Here is a 20,208-nt window from a genome sequence, read left to right on the forward strand (position 1 = left end):
TACTAGCTATATACAGTATTATACAGAAAGACCATTGTTATAGTACTACTACTAGAGTGTGCAGCGTAGCCCTGCTTTATTTAGTCACTTCTCATGTTGTATTATTGTTGTTTCCACATGGAGATTGCAATGAACTCCTTCTCGGTAACTCAACTGACTACTAATGGGTCAGATGACAAGTCTTTTTGAAGCATTTAGATGTTGTATTATACAGTATACATTACTCTATACTAGCTATAGTTATTGCACTCAATATGATCACAGAGTTTATAAATCCTAGCTGGTATTGTAATACCTGATGTATTGTTTAGTGATTATAGCTATTTTATTATACAAAACAAAATGTCATGCATATATTTGGATAGCATTGAATCATTTGCTATTATACTTTAATATACTGTATATTGGAATGGCTATTGCTAAAAAATTTTTAAGCATTATCAAAGTTAAAAAAATGTTGAATTAGATGTTGATATAGGAATATTTGGTTATACACTGTAATTTAACAGTAGCCACTGCACTGTGTATGCTGTGACTTACCCATGTATCATTCTGTTACAACTGTGTATGCCATAATTTCACCACCAATGACTGTGACATTGTGCTGCTATTGTACCCAGATAATACAGTATTTATTAAAATATGCTGACAAATTGGCATCCAATTCAACATGAATAGATGGAATGCTTCAAAGGTGCCAACTTTATGTTAGGTGAGAAATGAATAACTATTTAGGAAGTATAAATGCCAAACAAAGCCAAAAGTGTTTGTTCACAGTATGCCTGCTTGTCCAAGTTCTTTGACCAATTTTTTGTTGTACTGTCTTGCCTAGCTTGAAATGGAAGACAACATGATAGTGGCAATGGTGGCTAAGAAAAAAGTTATCTAATCACTTGATTACGAGATGTAGAGAAGCAGTATGCTCAAATACTAACCCATATGCTTTGGACTTCTTAAGCAGTTAAACTTGAAGAATAAGATTAAAACTGAATCTGGTGTCTAACTGTAATTTGTTTAATTTTTGTGCAAAAAAACTTTGTGATAAAATTTTTTGTGTAAAATATTTTTGTATGATTTACATGAATACCTGCTCTATTAGAGTAGATCGATTTTATGTAAAAATTTTCGTGCATGAAATTTTTGTACCAGTGTTGCATACAGAATTATACAATCAAAAATGCAAATTACAATAGCTATCATCTGAATAATTATATACTGTCAATGAAGATAACTGTCAATGTAAAGTTTGGAGCACAATGTGCTTACCATATGCATACCACCAGATTTTTACTGTTAGGGAAAGCTTGAATAAGCCTCTTTTTTGTTCCACATTGGTAATGAAAGATTCATATTTGCAAAGTGCATTTAGTTATAAAAATTCCTCCAATACTTCCATATACGTATCTCCATTGAAGGTTCACTTATGTATACAGGTAGTTAACTTGCATGTTTAAATCATATTATACTTGAGCCGCTCTTTCACAACATCCAAAATTTTGTAAGGCACAGCAAGTGGCACAAGAATTGTCTTCTCTTTTATATTTGGAAAGTGGCAGGAAATGCCATTGTCCAAAATATTGACGTAATTTCTGGTGATCACGGTAGCTACAGATACACCTTCTGAACAGGATGATGTGTAGTGTTTTAAGGAAAATTGCTTAACAGAAGAGATGTACTTCAGAACTACCTGCAGTATCTGACAACACGTCCACTGATCAGTCAAGTTTAAATTTAGATGAAAATTCCAGAAATAAATTAGTTTTTATTTCTAAAGTACTGCCACATGGATTAAAAATGTAATTTATTGCATCACAATCAATTGACCTATGTAAGTGCAGTGATGTTGTTATGTTGGTTATCAAGATACACAGATTGTAAATTAGTTTAACAAGTTTCAGGTCAAGTGAGATGCTATGCCATCAAATTTGAATGGTCTTCCTGTACATCTACCCACCCATCATCATGGATATAGATCAGATGTGTGTGTCTTGCTGTTTGTACATCATAATATGGTCATATACAAGGTTTGTATTTAGTTTCACGACTTCATAATAGTTATATACGTGAGCTAGACTGTGTGTATATGAGCACATATACTGTATGTATATAATATATAAAATAAAGTCTTTAATAAATAGTGGTACCACCATTGCCCCCTGGGGTGTGCCACGGCAGCCAACATGTTAATGTACTTCATTACCCTGAAGTAGTGTATGTATTATAATGTAATTTAGTAATTTAAAATAACAAAGTAGCTACCGTCAATGCCAGTACCATTGGTCAATGCCATAGTATACCACATGGTTAGGAACACGGTGTGATCATTTCTGCTAACAACTAATGTGTTTCCAGCTTACAGATACACTAATGTTTTGAGGAAACTCATCACACATAATCGAAAGTATCATGTTGTAGGAAAGGTTGTCTCTAGTGCCATGTGTTTTAATTTACTTTGTAAATCTGAGTACTATTACTCTGGGTCCTGTAATGTGCAAGAGGAGGGTAGTGAGAAAACTGTTAGTGGACTACTGTACCTAGGAAGAAACAAAACTATATATAATATTCTTCCATGAAGAAACATCCCACTGAGAAAGAAAGAATTAAGAATGTAAGGTTTGGGATAACTGGTTTTTATTGTGTAGGGCATAAAACAGTTAGCTATATATAAATTTACTGTCAAAAAAAGCTAAAGTCATTTGTTTTTGCTGACTGGTTACTCCAGGACCTGTGATAGGCCATACAAGAAGTCCAAAATCCTTTACTGCAAAACCAAAGATCCAGTACTAGTAACTACAGACCTGTGTCATTAACTTGTATTTGCTCAAAACTATTAGAGCACATTTTCTATTCACATATTTATGCTCATCTTAGTAAATATAACATCTTGTGTGATCAACAACATGACTTCCGCCAAGGGCAATCGTCAGTTATTGCTAACAATAAATTATTTCACTGAGAACTTAAACAAAAAATGATCAGACTGACGTTTTTTTTTAGATTTCTCTAAGGCATTCAAAAAAGTATCCCACCAGCATTTGTTCTACAAACTTTATCATTATGGTATCCGAGGAAAATTACTAGACTGGATACAACATTTTGTTCTACAAAGATCCCAGCGTGTAATAGTTGAGGGTCAGCAGAATGATTCATCTACAGTAACTTCCGGTGTACCCCAGGGAACTGTCTTGGCCCCACTACTCTTCCTGTGCTTTATTAATGATTTTGCCAAATGGGATATTATCAAAACTTAAACTGTATGCTGATGATGTGTTATTTTATGCTACTATTCATTCAGAGCAGGACTGCCAACAGTTACACAGAGATCTGAATTCTCTCGGAAAGTGGGCTGATGAATGGAAAATGGTATTTAACCCTCAAAAGTGTGAGTTTCTCAGAATAACCAACAAAAAACATCCAATTCTAAACCAATATAAAATTTAAAACAAAGAAATTAAGGAAGTTGCCCATGTTAAGTACTTAGGTGTAACAATTAGTCACAATCTTACTTGGTCTGAACATATAAAGCAAATTACCAACAAGGCTACCAGAACTAAAGGATTTCTGCAACGAAATTTGTATAACTGCCCACTTGAAATTAAAAGTAATTGTTACAAAGCGATGCTAAAGCCTATATTAGATTATGCAACCATTATTTGGTCACCATACACACAAAAGGATATTAATATGATAGAAAGAAGTCAAAGGCAAGCAGCAAGAATTGTGATGAATAACTTCTCCCATTATGCCAGTGTTACACAAATACTAACAAACCTTAACTGGCCGACTCTTGTTGAATGTAGAGAAGAACAGAAAGCTATTATGATGTTTAAGATCACTAATCACCTCATTGACATCTCGGCAAATTCTTACCTAACACCTGTACCAATGTTACATGATAAAAGAGGCCATTGCAAGAGATTTATACAACCAATGACAAGAATTGATTCTTATCTATATTCCTTCTTTCCCTCCGCTATCAAACTCTGGAATTCTCTACCCCAACACGTGATTGACTCTAAGGACATTGATCAATTAAGCAAAGACTAGCTGGTCTAGCAACAATATATGTTAATATTGATTAAGCTATTTGTAATTTGTTTGTTTGTTTGTGATCTGTGCATCATACTCTTTTCAGAGGTCTGTACAGTAATAATATAACAAAGCAATTAGCTAGATTTGAGCAGTTACCAACATAATAACTTGACCTAATACATCCTATGTATGTTCAATAGTAATGAGACTTGACGCAAGGCAGTGCACATCACTACAGCTGGCCACAAGTGCATTACACAATCAAGGTATTAGCCAAACTATTGCTACCTTTGCCATTGTATAGAAATTGGAAACAGTGTCAGGAGATGCTATGTGCAGTATATTGTAGCTTTCTTGCAAAAGACGTAGCCAGGTGCATTGTTCTGAATGGCAAACAAACTATAGCTAGCTTTGTGCTAGATATTTTGCAGTCGATGAACCCAGGACTGAACGTACAGATTGCCATTTGTTATAATTAGCTATGTTTCTGTATGTTGTTCATATTAAACTTAATTTTCTTACTAATAAAGGGGAATAACTATTGCTAATCCAACAACTGAATGTGTTACTGTATAATACTCTCAATAGCAGCTTGACGTATTATATTGAAATACGTCAAGCGATTAGCCAATAGAATTAGTATTACACTTGTTTGTCAAGGTTCCATGACAAAAATCTATAATACTAATTTGATTGGCTAAAATAGTGTGGTGTGTTTATATTAGAAGTAAATGTCCGATTTGACAACTATTGTTACCATAGTGATAGATGCCCCCAAGGCATGACACAACATGGTTGCTTAGCAACGGTTGCTAGGTAACAGTTGCTAAGGTAAAAGTCATTTTGAGACTATAGCAACGGTTGCCAGGCAACGGTTGCTAAATGTGATTGGTCTTTTGCAGTGGTTATTTTTTGAATTTCTGTTGCCTAGTAACAGTTGCTATGGTTGTCGGATTAATTTGCAATAGGACGGATGGCTGTGGTATTCGGGATTAATAGTTTTCGCACTGTAAACAGGAAGGAAATAGTGCTCGGCTTTGCCTCGCACTATTTTACTCCTTCCTGTTTACAATGCTCGCACTATTAATCCCGAATACCACAGCCATCCGTCCTATTACATATACTAATAGAAATCAAGCAGATAAAATAATGACATTGTATGTCATGTGTTAAGTGCACTGGAATTCCTCAATTGGGTACTGGACAAGCTAATTAGGTGTGTAAATGTTTGATTTCATTAGTCAAAGATGTTTTGTGACAATGAATCCCACAGGAAAATAACTCCAAGAAAACAGAATGTTGATAGGTAGGAATATAGAGTTAATTGGAATGTCGGACATCACTGAAATAAATGGTGAAAAATCTTATTGTTATATATAAAGACATATGTAACATGGCAACAAATTCAGGGGTACCATTAGGTGATATAGCCACCAGCCACTAAGGAGCCAGCTCAGCCCTGTATGTACTCTCTTGTCTGGACTACATGCCCTCAATAATATTACAATTTCAAATAACAAAGTTTTAAATTACTTCCACTCATGCAGATCTTTTAATTTGCTAGTGCTTTGTAGTATACAATGATGGTCAATACAATATCTTATTCATTGTTTAATCAAAAGATTGAACATACACAGTGCACTATTAATAGAATAATTGTGGACATGAGTTGCACATGCTTGTCCTAGATATTACAACATTCTATGTATCATCACTACTGCACTCATGCATCAAGCTCTATTAACCAGATGATTTGGCTGCACACAACTGCATGCATAAAAATCAAAATCACTCATGACACAGCCTTAAGTGACTAACCAGTTTGGCAATTGTTTCAACTAGTGCTGTTCCAAAATGCTGACAGTGCCACAGAGGAGTTAAGGATATGTAACACCTCTGATCTCGTTTTGAAAAGTTACAGGAGGACTTAAATGTGTTTTACCACTGGAGCCTCAATAATCAGTTATACTTTGGTGTACCCAAATGAATTTTACTAGGTTACCACACCTCAAATTGTCTACCTCATACTACCTTTGAGACACTAAACTTGTTACAACCCCAACTCGTAAAGATCCTGGAATCACAGTATAGTCAACTTTATCCTGCACTATGACCAAATTATTGGTAAAGCTTACAAAAGTTTCAATTTTAACTATAAAACATTCAAAAGGTCTCCTGCCCTTCCAATTCATGCCAAGAAAATTATATTTTTCACTTATGAGATCCAAATTAACTTACTGCTCACACCCTACTTGCTGAAAGACATATCAAAGTAGAGTGATTAGTATGACTCTCCCGCTCCTTCTTCCCTTAAATTAAAGTCTCTCCCACACATGTGCACAATACCCAAACTCACAATTCATACACAGTACACACACATAATAATTTGTATTGAACGAAGGATATTTTATTTGATTTCCCAAGTACACCATAACTGATTGTACTCTTGTTGTGGCCTACTATAACCATTATCATCAGTTGGGATAGGCATCAGAAAATGATTGTGCATCTACATTCATCGAATGTTTTAATTATACACAGCATAATTTATACACAAATATAATATATTATACTGACTGTATTTATTTCGTCTATGTTTTGGTGTTGGAACAAATTTTACCTAAGCTCAAACAAAAACAGATCACAGGCCCCAATAGTGAATAACATTGAAGCCATTTATAGATTTGAGGTCCATTTTGTCTTGATATAGTGAGTTTTTTAAAATACTTGTTCCAATGCTGACTAAAGGTGGGGCTAGTACAGGTAATATTGGAACACTATTTTTGCTGTGATAATGGAACTGATTATTACTGAAATTTACCCTCATTAAGGTGTAGAGATATAACTTTTTCAACATTTCTATATAATTATATAATTCCATGTACTTATGTTGTGTACTGTAAAAATAACCAATACCTTTGAGCATTGCTAAAAACATACAACCAAAACGACAGCATTCCAAATAAGGATTGTATTTGAGGTGTACATGTGTCTGTTTTTTTATTAGAGAATACAGGTACTTACTGACTGTGTTAGAGTAAGTGACTGCCCTATTAGACTATCTGGATCTTTGTAAATACCCACTCAAGAGACTCATCACAACAATACGTACATGTTTCTGAAAGTGTGTAGCTATTGTGTGTGTTTTGCAATTGTCTAGATTAGATGGACTGCCGGTGCACCACTCCCAGCACCAGTTGGCATCTGCTGGACAACTAAAAGACCAAAGTTTGGACTCATCAAAGTAACCCATCTCTGGAGAGATGTCAGCAGATCATAGTGAGATGGACCTGCTACCACGGATGCACACTGTCGCCGAGTGCAACAGAGTGTTCATCTTATTCCATTTTATGCCTTCTATTGAATGCATGCATTCAAAGCATTACAAATCTTGATTATAATAATATACCCAAGCCTAAATTTATAAACATGTATGAGAAGTGCAACAATTTGGTGCAGGTGGTTGATCAGTTTTACATCTATAATAAGAAACAACAGTCACACCCATTGAGGGAAGCCCCACTTATTTATAATCATATTTGAGGTTTGCAGTGTGTTGACTCCCTTTGAATTATCTGCTAGAAGGTCTCAACCATTTTAGAGAACCTACCCAGAGGTCTCGATCTCGTTGTGGACTTAAAGACCTCGTTATCTCTGAAGATTTTATGCGTACCCTTTTTGATAGCAGTCATGTAATGGATCATTTATGATCTAAATCCAGAGCATGCTCATGTCTTACCAAGTGCAAGACACACATTACCACTATTGCCACAAACATTAAGTATCACACTTCCTCATGTCTTCAGAACTTGTAAGCTCCTGGTATAACTTGTCCCTTATGCAGGCATCATCACTTAAACTATATAGATCTACAATAATGATGTAACGTTATTGTGATTGCTATAGTGCACTGTGTTTCTTATGAACAAAGATGTTGTAAAGGGCATGGGAGTAGTTGGTTTCACATTGCCATAGTAAATTAAGGAATGATGCGTTAGGTGATTAAGCCTGTTTAAGTTACAAGGATCAATATGATCTGTAAACTGGTAAATTTGTGTTGTAAACACTGGTACTCCCACACAGATTGCTAGTCTTGTGTGAGGTATGTGGCTACCACAGACTGAGACACTATTTGATGCTGGTGTGACTAAACTGTATTGTAGTTTTCATACTCCAGTTTAGACACTTAGAATTCTACTTCATTGTAAGGCAGCATTTGAAAAAGAAAACTAATGAATGGTGGTCTACAGGCACAAATGCCGTAGTAATATTAGGAAACTAGACTTACAGTAAGTGGTCTCACCAGCCAGCCTGTATTTTTCTTTGGTCGTCTTTTTCCAGACAAATGACAGAATAATAAATACAATTAGGCTGGCAAGACTATATGTGACCGGGCCTGCGAAAATAGGGCATGTGGGCACAAACTACACCCCATCACTGTACAGGTCATATCTCAGTACTGGAACAGAATATTTGTATTCTGTAACTTGCACCAGTGTCAATTAAATGCTTACTAACTGCTGAAAATTGCTTTGCCATAGCATAATGGTACAAAACGTTATGAACGATAGAAGTTTGAAAAAGTATGCAAAAATCATGTGCCCACATGCCCTATTTTTGCAGGCCCAGTCACATATAGAATGTGCTCCTGTTTAACAAATGGAAAAGCTGTACATGTCACCAATGTTCATTGGAATAGATTGATAGGCTGATAGAGATAGTGAAAGCAGTAATGCTGTTAAGACTGCCTGGATACAGACTTTATTGTAACAGATTGTTTACACAACTGCTGCTGTAGAATACATCATCATCATCATCCATGCAAATAGTCAATTTTGTTAGTCTTTTCTGAAGAACTAAAAATAGCAGGAAACATATGCATGCTAATAATGGTGGTTTGCTTTTTCTTTGGAAACCATGACAGTAACTTGGTGTGACATAAATTGTAGGAAACGAGCTCTCGGTATATGATCAGTTTCCACTTTCTAGAGAAATCTGTTGAACATTAAGAACAAATCCCTAGGAGTGTATATACCACACTATTGAGGAAGTGTTTTATATGACTTCCATGTTTGGTCTGTTGATTCAGGGAAATTGTTATGCTAAGATTTAGAGTATTACCATGATCATGTGTACAGTATGATTTTACATCAAGGATAAAGGTTGAGTTCATACTGTAACAGACAAGATGATCATGACATTTTTTCCAATAAAATCAACAATGACATTCATACGTACAGTATATTCAACTTGTTATCATAGTCACTATAATATTATTTCTGTAAAAATAATAAGTTTTGATGATAATTTTATCACCACATGAGATAAGTATTTTGTCCTTACAGCACAAATCTTGTTTAGGCATTCTTGTCTATATAGTTATAATGTCTCAATCTTGTAACAAACTGAGAGGGTTCAGGATATTCTCAGAGTAGTGAAGTTGCTATGAATGTGGTACCGCTGGTATGAACTTTAGTCATGACTATATAATTGCATATAATAAATTATGTGACTATGCCTGTGAAAATAGGGCATGGGCACAAACTACACCCTGTCACTCTACAGGTCATATCTCAGTATTGGAACACAATATTTGCATTTTGTAACTTACATCATAAATCTGGCAAATATATGCTTACTAGCTAAATGCTGAAAGTTGCATTGCCATAGCATAATGGTACAAAAAGTTATGAGTGATGAAAGTTTTAAAAAGTAGGCAAAATCATGTGCCCACATGCCCTATTTTCGCAGGCCCAGTCAAATATATAGACTTGTCCTCTGGTATGGATAGTACTAAGAATTAATATAGTCACCAAACCTTATAAGTGTTTACTCTTCTTGTAGCTATAACTTCTTGATATTACAACACTTTTGTGTGCATTAGTTTGTTCATTATTGTTGGTAGAGTTTTGAATGTAAAAATTATTGACACTACTCTTGCTCGATTATAACTATGAGATCCACAACTGCAAGACGAAGTGACTGATCATTATTAAATCCTTTTGTCATAGGCTAGGTATTGAACCATCACTGTTTGTTTCAGGGATATACAGTATGGCCACAAACTATTAGCAATAATTTTAAATACATTAGCAATACATGCCAGAGCCTTTGACAAAAGCCCTCCAGCATGCAGCTGAACTACAATAGGATAACACTATAGTTACATGTACGGCCAAAACAGCAATAACTGATGCCTACAGATTTGAATATATATTCAGCATAATTTTTACTACAGTATCATGCATATTCATTGTCATCACATCAGGAAGTACGTCCCTCGGTAATGCCATTGCTTGGTATAGCCGGCATAATTATATTACAGTCCATTGAACATTTATCACAGATAGCTAAATGGAAAAAATGGCAGGCAAAACAAAAAAAGCTTATACTCACCTATACTATAGTATTATTGCTACTACTTTCAGGAAAATAAAAAGGCTAAAGCCTGCATGGTTCACTGATCCCTGGTTTTTTAAAAAATGGATGTATACAGTGTTCACTAAAATGAGGACTACAGCATGTGGGGTCACACTATGAACATGCAGTTCATGTTGATAATACTCTGATGCACATGCAGTCAATGAATTACTGGTTTTGATAGTTAGCTACTGGCCATGGGTGGTTTTGAGATTCAATACAAGAATGATCAACCTCAGATGGTATCACTCCAAATTGTTAGCTACCTTCAAATGCTAAAGAGCCACATAGCTATAGCTAGCTAGCTAAATTCACAACATGAATGTTTTGCTAAACCTATAAGGAAAATCATTAGCTGGCTTCAGACAACGACAAGCTTTAGTACAATCCGGCATTTCTTCACAACTATTACGGAAAACAATGTGGTAGCTACGTGCGCATAGATAGCTGCAACCATGGGATATCGAAAACAATGTCGCCTGTAACGACTCACCACAAACAGATCTTTGTAAACTCATTGACACACTCTCATATAGCTAATACACGTCATATTGGGGACTGGTAGCTTACTGTTAACAGAGAAAGGAATTCGCTAGTAACAACTCGAAAAGTGACGTGGCGTGATGAAAGTTAACCAGGCGTTTCATTATCACTCTGAAAAAGCTCCGGGTGGCAGAACAACTTTGCAATCGAACTACCCGAATATTTCGAGGGGAAATGTAGGTATATGTACACTGTAAAGTTTATTATTATTATTATTATTATTATAAAATTTTTCGAGGTTGAGCAACGTTGATAAAAATATGCGGATTTGCAAATGCAATTATGGAGGATCGGGAATAAAATTTTCGCTGGTAACCGATAAATCAGCGAAATCCCCCCCCCCCCCTCGAAATAATTATTTAGACTATACGGTACCAGACCCTCTCGCAGCTACTGAGGCGCTTATAATCAATTGATAAGCGCCGCGGGAAGAGTGGGTCTGGCCACACGAGACTATACAGCCGGATACTAGAGCTCTGGCCGGATACGTATCATAGTATAATAAGATCATCACTGAATCCAGAAATCATTTAATTTTGGGCAGTGGTTACTGAACCAAGTCGGTTCAATAAGCCGGACTCGCTATCGAACCGACAGTAAAACTTAATTTTAATACTCGAAAGTCAACGGAAACTAGACGTACTGTATAGTGGATAGCTACAGAGGAAGAATTGTAGTAAAATCATGTTCACCCTTTCTCAAAGATGGAGACGATTTTGGATGCTCCTTTGCTTGATTTTCTGCTTTGTTAATGATTCACAACAACAACAACAACGGTGAGTTACTTAGTCATAATATTCGGAGATAGCAGCAACCGTCGTAGCTACGATCTTCATCTTTGTGTGTGTGTGTGTGTGTGTGTGTGTGTGTGTGTGTGTGTGTGTGTGTGTGTGTGTGTGTGTGTGTGTGTTAGTCTCGCGTGGCCAGACCGCTTTTTTCTCTTTGTCATTGGGTAGGGAGAAAAAAGGGTCTGGAATACTTCGAATCCCACAATCGTCTTGACACATCATGAGGCTACGTCACAAGTATGCAACCCATTCGCTTATATTATTGTTATATTTATTACTGTGCAGCAATCAAAAGATTATAACGCACAGGTGTGATCATAAAAGTTACTTAAGTTATTACAAAACTCATTAGGGGTAGAGGAATGCTTAAACCCCATTGTAGCAAGAATACCACAGCACAACAATAAGCAAAGAATCAACTTACCTAAACAACTAATAATCGAAACAGTCTATCATAGCTTCAAAGGCAGCTTTAGATGCTGATAGAGGTTTATAAATACGCTTGTAATTGATTGATGCAAGCGGCTGCTATTTGAAAATTCCGGCTTACACCTAATTATCCAGGGAGTGCCAAGACAAGTTGCGGGATTTGAACTGTTCCAGACCCTTTTTTCTCCCTACCCAATGACAAAGAGAAAAAAGCGGTCTGGCCACACAAGACTGTGTGCATGTGCTTTCATGCGTGCGTGCGTGCATGTGTGTGGCATGTGTGTAAGGGCAAATTTGCATACTGTGTACGAACTATGATTGCTAGCTATACTATAAAAACGAAGTGTGAGAGAAAGCAATAACTCAAATTACTTTACTACAAATCTAATGCATTACCTAAGTAATAAAGGAATCAATATTAAGTAGTTTTATTACTACAATATTACTAATCCACTGAGTAATGCCTAGCCACAACAAAGTAACAAACCCAGCCTCAAATTAATGAATGAAGCTTATTAACCGGTCACTTGAATACAATTATAAACAAGATTTATACATTGTCCAACAACGGATCATGTACCATGAAACCACCTAACTTCAAAGGAGAATTTCAGGGTACATATCTCGTAAACCCTGGCTGGCCATGGTTTAACTTAAATGTACCATGGCCTTGATATGTGATGAGGCAATGTTGTTTGTTTTTATAAGAATCCTGGCAGTATTCGATTGTGGGAGTTTATTATTGCTCACGTGATGAAAACCATGAACCCAATTTTGCATTCTAAAGCACTCAGATGGAGGCGATTCGACACCCTTACCACCGTATGAGTTGACAAATGGAAGCTTAAGGTGAGAACTGGTGTCATGGTTAATTCACAATCGCGTGTCCATGTATTTAATTACATACCATGCCTACTTTTCGTATATCACGAGGTAACCACTCTACAGTGAAGCTTACCTCTCTAGATGTTTAGAAAATGTTGTAAACAGTGGTTAAACGATGTAGCAACTTTGAAACATCTGTTAAATCGCAAAATTGAGTGTTTCCATAATATTCATAGGATTTTCCTGTTTATGTTAACAAACGTAACTACAATGTTACTTGCTGCTGACCCATAATCGAATTTTACAAGACTGTCTATATAATAAATCCAGCGTGTTGCATCGTATTGGCTTGGGTGATTAGTCGCCCACCACAGTAGGCTATTAGCCTACATGGTACATATCAGTTGTGGGTACATGATACAACTATTGTGAGGAAATGTCATGGTAAGAACACTGGTTTGCTCAATACGCGTAGGATTACTCGGGAGGAAGACGATACAAATACCACACTACAACTCTTAATGATCACATGTACAAGCGTGGCATAATCACGTGATTACAATCTATAAATAACTTACATTACGTATTCTACAATTACTACTAATAATAAATGTTACTAGTTCATCTCGACATCCTCCGGGGGGGCGCGTAGAATTTTGGTCCACTCTGAAACTTGCATTCTTCCCCTTCTGGCTGCATCTCTCTGGGGACGACTATCAGGTAAAGTGGAGGAGTCGGTAGAACATCTCTTGCTGCTACAAGTAGAATCATCAGATTCTGCATTGGTCACTTCAGGTACAGTAGAATCCACATTAGTGTTGACTTCTAGTGGGTATAACTTAGTGATCGGTCTGTTTGTTTTACCGGTTGAGGTGCGTATGTTTGCTGCACGAATCAGTCCATCACCACCAGGTATCAACTCTTCAATGACGGCTAATCTCCAGTCCACACGGGGTTTATCATCATGTATTAACACAATGTCACCTGTCTTGACCTTCTGTTGGTTGTTGCCGGAAGTCTTATGGGATTCTCTTAACGATGTCAGATATTCATGCTTCCATCTGGAACGAAAATGTTCTATGATCAGTGCCTGTTTCTTAGCTCTCTTCCGGATCTGTGCTTCATCTCCAATAGTAGGATCTGTCAGTTCATCTTCCTCAACATATCTGTAGGGTAGAGAGGTAATTCGTCTTCCATAAAGCAAATCAGCTGGTGTTAACGGATCTGGGTCACGGACATCACTTGAGACATAGGTGAGCGGTCGGTCATTTAGAATGGCTTCAATTTCTACCACTAGAGTTTGTAGGGTTAGGAGATTAATGTGTGCTCTGCCCAAGACTTTCTTAAGGCAGCTCTTCGTTAGCCCGATCAACCTCTCCCAGAACCCCCCATACCAGGGGGCCCTCTTTGGTATGAACTTCCAGGTTATTCCTTGTTTACTCAGAGTGTTTGCTAGATCTATTGAATTGAACAGCTCAGTTAATTCCTCCGCAGCCGACAGGTAAGTGGATGATGCATTGTCGGAAATAACAATTTGAGGTAAACCCTTGCGACTGGTAAATCTGCGAAAAGCAAGTAAAAATGTTTCAGTTGACAGATCGGTGACTACTTCCAGGTGTATAGCTCTGGTTGTGGCGCACGTAAATAAACAGATATAAACTTTCACCTCATCTCTGCCTTGTTGGACATAGAGTGCCCCAGTGAAGTCTACTCCAGATACTGTAAATGGGGGTAAATCTTGTGTTCTAGATTGCGGAAGAGGTGCTGGATCTGGTGCCATGTATGGCTTTCCTTGATGTCTCTTACATATGGTACAGTAGCGCAGTAAGCTTTTAACATATTGTCTTGCTGTGGGAATCCAATACTCTTGTCTTATGGCAGTAACTGTGCTATTGACACCAGTGTGGCACAGTTTGATGTGAGTATTGAGTACGATGAGAGCGGTAAGATGGTGTTTAGGTGGTAATAGGTACGGAAACTTGGTAAGTTGACTCAGTGGTGCATTATGAATTCTCCCTCCACATCGGATAAAACCATCATCATCAAGGAAAAGGCGTAACTGTCGCAGCAATGTCAATTGTTTGCTTCTTTTGGAAGTGGACATGAGACTGGATATCTGTTTTCCGTACACTTGAAGTTGACAGCTCTTCACCCATTTCATCTTAGCATGATACAGTTCTTGTGGTGTCAGCGTTCCTGTTTGCTTGGTTACACCAGGTTTACAGTTTGCTATGAAACGGGACATAAGCAGTGGTGACAATAAGCTTACCAAGTCTGCTGAACTTCTTCAGATCAATGACACAGTGTAGTCCCAATGGTTCAGTGGTAGGCTGAAATGGCAGGAGTAAATTCTTCAGCAGTGATTACAGAAGCATGACGTTGAATGTCTGGTGAGGACTGCCATGTTGGCCAAAGGGTGTCTCTTGTAAGCCATGATGGGCCAGATGACCAAAGTGTAGACGACTTCAGTACGTGTGAACTCAGTCCCCTGGTCAGAAGGTCAGCCGGATTGTCATCAGTTGGGCAGTATCTCCACGGTGTATTGCTAGTAAGATCCTTAATCTCAATGACACGGTGAGAAACGAAGGAGGGAAGCTTCTTATTACTTTGAATCCAGTAGAGGACGATCTGACTGTCTGACCAAAGGTGTAGTGGTATGGCCTGTAATGAAAAGGAGTTAACAATAAACTTGCTTACCCTGCTAGCAAGTACAGCAGCCATCAGCTCCAATCTTGGTAAAGTCAAGGTCTTTACTGGTGTTATTCGGGACTTGGCAATAATGAAGTTTACTTTGTCTCCAGCTGTGAGGTAAGCCACGGTTCCGTAAGCTTTCAAACTGGCATCAGCAAAAACATGTAGTTGTAGACTTGCATCAGAATTGTTAGTAGCAGAATAATGTCTCAGCATGGAAACAGTGGTAGCATCTTCAATTTCATGGGCTATGGTAAACCATTCATCCTTAAGGCTGTTCTCCAGTGGGTCATCCCAACTGATCTTGTGTTGCCAGAGTTTCTTAAGGAACAGTTTAGCCTGGACTGTGACTGGAGCCAGGTAACCTAAGGGATCAAACACTCTTGATGATTGCTGGAGTACCTGACGCTTTGTGACTACAATACTAGTGTGGTTCTGAGGAAGGATCATCTTTGGGATAAAGTGAAGCTTATCAGTAATGGTGTCCCACTGCAAGCCAAGTACATTGACTAAGGTAGTGCTATCAGCCACGTTCTCCTGTTGTGCTAGGGTGTTGAGTTGGGTACAATTGGATGCCCAAGCTCGAAGATTAAATCTTGCCTCAGACATGATGGATCTAGATTCACGATAAAACTCAGTGGCTTGCTGTGGTGTAGTACATCCTGTGATTATGTTATCAACATAAAGATTTCTTAACATGTTAGCTGCTGTTAGAGTGTGTGACTGTTGTAGGTGGTGAAACAGTACAGCATGTAACATAAATGGTGAACTGGTTGCACCAAACAATACTACTTTGAAACGGTACACCTTGAATTCACTGTTGGGGTTGGTTACATCTGACAGCCATAGGAATCTTGTGAAGTCCCTGTCATGGGGGTGGAGCTGGACATGAAGGAAGGCCTTCTCAATGTCTGTTGAGATACCAAAACTGTGACCTCTGAACCTAAGGAGGACAGAACACATGTCAGTAAGAAACGGTGGGCCAACCTCTAAACAATCATTTAAGCTTGGTGAGTCCTTGGATTCATGACAGCTGCAGTCGTAAACGATTCTTATTGGCGTTGTAGTTGAGTCCTTACTGACTGCATGATGTGGTATGTAGTGACAATTCTTGGTGAACGTTGGTGTTGGTACTTGTTCAATAAAATCTCGTTGTTCTTGTTCATTCAAGATGCTGTCATAAACATGTAATAGTTTAGGAGTTTGCACTAACTTATTAACTAGGGAGCGTGTTCTTTTCTCACATATAGATCTGTTACTTGGTAAGGTAGGATGATTTTCCTTCCACGGAAATCTTGCAGTATAGGATCCATCATCATTTCTCAAAATACAAGAGTCAATGTAGGACTGTACGGGTTCATTGTCAGTGTTACAGGAAGGTGATGTACCAGATGCCTCAATAGCCCAGAACCTTTGCAAGTCATATTCGTTGGTCTGTAGAGCAGCAATGTGGAGAGCACTTGTGGTTATGTCAACAGATTGTGGGAGTGGCCCTGAAAGTACATATCCTAATTTCGATTTCATGGCTGTGGGTCCATTTCCTCGGATGATGTGATCTTCAATGACGTCCCAGTATTGATCTGCTCCAATGAGCAATGACAGCTCAAATTCTTTCTCAGAGGTGACTGGGTGGGCAAGTGTGAGTCCTTGTAGGTATGGTAACTGGGTAAGTTGCGATTGAACAGTGTTCTGGAGAGGGGCAGCAATAGTTGGTACAATCAGAACAGATAATGGTAGCTTGATGCCAGTCTTAGTTTCAAGATAGATCTTTGCTACTTCCAAATGTTGAGGTGATGGTGTCTGTGACGCAAATGCTGATAGATAAATCATCTCTTTCTTGAGTGGCTGTAACTGTAACTGTAAAGTGTTCGCCAGAGACTGTGACATGAAAGATCGTTGTGAGCCTTCGTCAAATAAAACATTTGCTTCAGCACGATAATTAGAACTGGAAACAGTGGCAACAGCAGTTTTGAGTAAACATAAATTTCTGTTGTTAGAGTGAAGAATTGTCTCTTGTGAGGTAGAGGAAATGGTGGTAACTGCAGTGTTTGGCAAAGCTGGATTCTGTGTAGTAGTCTCAGTGGTAGGAGGTGGTACTACAGTTGGTGGTGGTTGTCATTGCTTGGAACTTATCTCACTATCAACAGCTGTGCAAAGACTTGTGTGGTGCTTACGTTTGCAGTTGCGGCACCGGTTCTTTGTTTGGCACTGTGAGCTCTTGTGATGAGCTAGGCAGTTAAAGCACAGTTGTTGTTGTTTGACTATCTCCAAATGTTTCTTAGGGTCAGTAATAGCTACACAATTGGATGGAGGGTGAGAACCAGAACAATAAACACATGGATACTTCCTCTTGATCTCTGGGTTACTAGTGTTATGGGCGTTAGCAAGGAATGAAGCAGTAGGATGCTTGTGGGAGGTAGATGTAGTGGTTTCTAGAATACGAATTTCCACAAGTAGTGCACATTGTAGCTCACCAAGTGTCCATTCTTCACTTCGCCGCTCTCTGGCTAGGTTTCTCTTAATCTCAGTAGGCAGTTTTCCAAGAGTGATGGGCACAAGTAAATCGCCGTAGGAGTCACTGTTCTTTCCAAGTGCAGTAAGGCTTCTGGTGTGGCTCTCAATAGAATCGTGAAACTGTTGCAGGCTAGTGAGAGAGTTGCTAGGGCTTGGTAGGTCGATGAGTGCCTGCATATGAGCATTGACCAACTTGTGAGGTTGAGCAAATCGACTACGAAGCAGTTCAACTGATGGTAAATAATTGTTATTGGTGAGAGGAAAACCTGATATCACTCTGGCCGCATCCCCTTGTAATTGAGCTCTGAGATAATTCAGTTTCTGTACTTTGCTTAATACAGGGTTTGAGTTGATGGCCGCATCAAAACTGTCCCAAAATGGTTGCCACATTAGGGGGTCTCCGGTAAACATTGGAATGTTAAGCTTAGGTAAACGACTCACATTGTATCCAGAGACTGGGTTCTGTGGGGGTGTTGAGGCTGTTGAATCAGTGGGTGGCTGTTGTGAAGTGTCTTCTATGCGAGTTAGGTCTCCTTGTTTAGTGACAGACTGTAAACTAGTGTTTGTAGGTTGAGGGGTGACTGGTGGTATTGAGGTCGTCGGAACATCTGTAACTGCAGGCGGTACTGGTTTTGAGGGACGAGTTGTGTGAGAGCGAAGTAGAAACTGAAGTTGAGCAATCTTTTTGACGATATTGGTTTGAATTTCTTCACACTCGTAGATATCTGTCTCTAATTCTTCTTCTTGTTCAATCAGCACTGTTATTTTTCCATCGAGGTTCATCAAAATTTCTTTCCTGCGTTGTAAACCTTGCAACGTGGTGGTCAAAGTGATCGCTTGAAGGTCTGTTAGTAGCTCACTACTGCCCTTCTCTAGTACTTCTGTGACGCTTGTGAGAGTCTTCGTAAGATGTGATTGGTGTGCGCGACGAGAGGCGCGAAGCTTCTTGAGTTCCTCCATGAACAAACTGTTGAACACGTAGCGGACTGGTCACAGCACCAAAAAATGTGAGGAAATGTCACGGTAAGAACACTGGTTTGCTCAATACGCGTAGGATTACTCGGGAGGAAGACGATACAAATACCACACTACAACTCTTAATGATCACATGTACAAGCGTGGCATAATCACATGATTACAATCTATAAATAACTTACATTACGTATTCTACAATTACTACTAATAATAAATGTTACTAGTTCATCTCGACAACTATTACATGTCACATGATAAGGTGGTAGTTATATTGTATGTGACAGCTTAAGGCTGTGGACACAAAGTAATATAATATGTAATATTATTATAGTTACTTTATTTAATGGGTAATATGTAACTGTAATTAAATAGTTTTAGCTACAAGAGTAATAGTAAAACAAAAAAGTAGTGAGTTATTTTTAAAAAGTAATTTCCCCAACACTAGTTATAAGTACCAATAAACCATAAAGTCAAACAGATGAAACTGTAAAATTGCACTAGAAGTAGCTAAAACAAAATAATGGGTCTGTAATAATTTTGCAACTATTATAGCTAATTACTGATTCACGATTAGATATTACTACAGTATAGAACTAGTACATGCCGGAATTCTTTTGCTTTCTTACTGTAGCCAGATTTCCAGAATCGACCTACGAGATTTTAAACTTGCTGCTGACCCCTTGACTGATTCTGAAGCTACGTTGCAACAACAATTTATTACTGTAGCAATGTGTAGTCAGCATTGCTACATACAGCTATGTTTGTATTAGCTAGTTACAACAATAATATTATAATTTAAGCATAGTCACATAGCGATTTAGTATGCTATACATTAGACCCAATAGTAGGAGTACAATTAATCCCAAATCGCATGGTTTGTTTCTGTAATTGCACTGTAGAGAAGCCAATGAAATAACAGAGTTACACATGTCTTTTAAGTGCAACAAGAAAGTGATATGATGAATAGCCAATCAAAAAGCTGTCAATAGAA

General features: G+C 38.0%; 3 protein-coding genes across 3 annotated transcripts in view; 1 reads left to right on the forward strand and 2 right to left on the reverse strand.

Moving 5' to 3' along the window:
• Nucleotides 1-8,314, forward strand: part of LOC136247743 (uncharacterized) — a 66,752-nt gene extending 58,438 nt beyond the window's left edge. The window contains exons 25-28 of the mRNA XM_066039570.1: nucleotides 3,296-3,380; nucleotides 7,193-7,276; nucleotides 8,116-8,134; nucleotides 8,210-8,314. Coding sequence (XP_065895642.1) covers nucleotides 3,296-3,380; nucleotides 7,193-7,276; nucleotides 8,116-8,134; nucleotides 8,210-8,314 — 293 coding nt within the window. The remainder of the gene's footprint in view (nucleotides 1-3,295; nucleotides 3,381-7,192; nucleotides 7,277-8,115; nucleotides 8,135-8,209) is intronic.
• Nucleotides 8,315-13,653: 5,339 nt separating this feature from the next.
• Nucleotides 13,654-15,282, reverse strand: LOC136247744 (uncharacterized). Its single transcript, XM_066039571.1, has one exon. The coding sequence runs from the start codon at nucleotides 15,280-15,282 to the stop codon at nucleotides 13,654-13,656; it is 1,629 nt and encodes a 542-aa protein (XP_065895643.1).
• A 74-nt stretch (nucleotides 15,283-15,356) lies between these two features.
• LOC136247745 (uncharacterized) lies at nucleotides 15,357-19,202 on the reverse strand. Its single transcript, XM_066039572.1, has 2 exons — nucleotides 17,903-19,202; nucleotides 15,357-17,824 (listed from the first exon to the last, which is right to left on the reverse strand). Exons 1-2 carry the CDS (start codon nucleotides 19,200-19,202, stop codon nucleotides 15,357-15,359), a joined length of 3,768 nt encoding a protein of 1,255 aa, XP_065895644.1.
• Between the last annotated feature and the right edge of the window lie 1,006 nt (nucleotides 19,203-20,208).

The sequence above is a fragment of the Dysidea avara genome, chromosome 2 (genome assembly GCF_963678975.1).
Source record: "Dysidea avara chromosome 2, odDysAvar1.4, whole genome shotgun sequence".
Lineage (NCBI taxonomy): Eukaryota > Metazoa > Porifera > Demospongiae > Dictyoceratida > Dysideidae > Dysidea > Dysidea avara.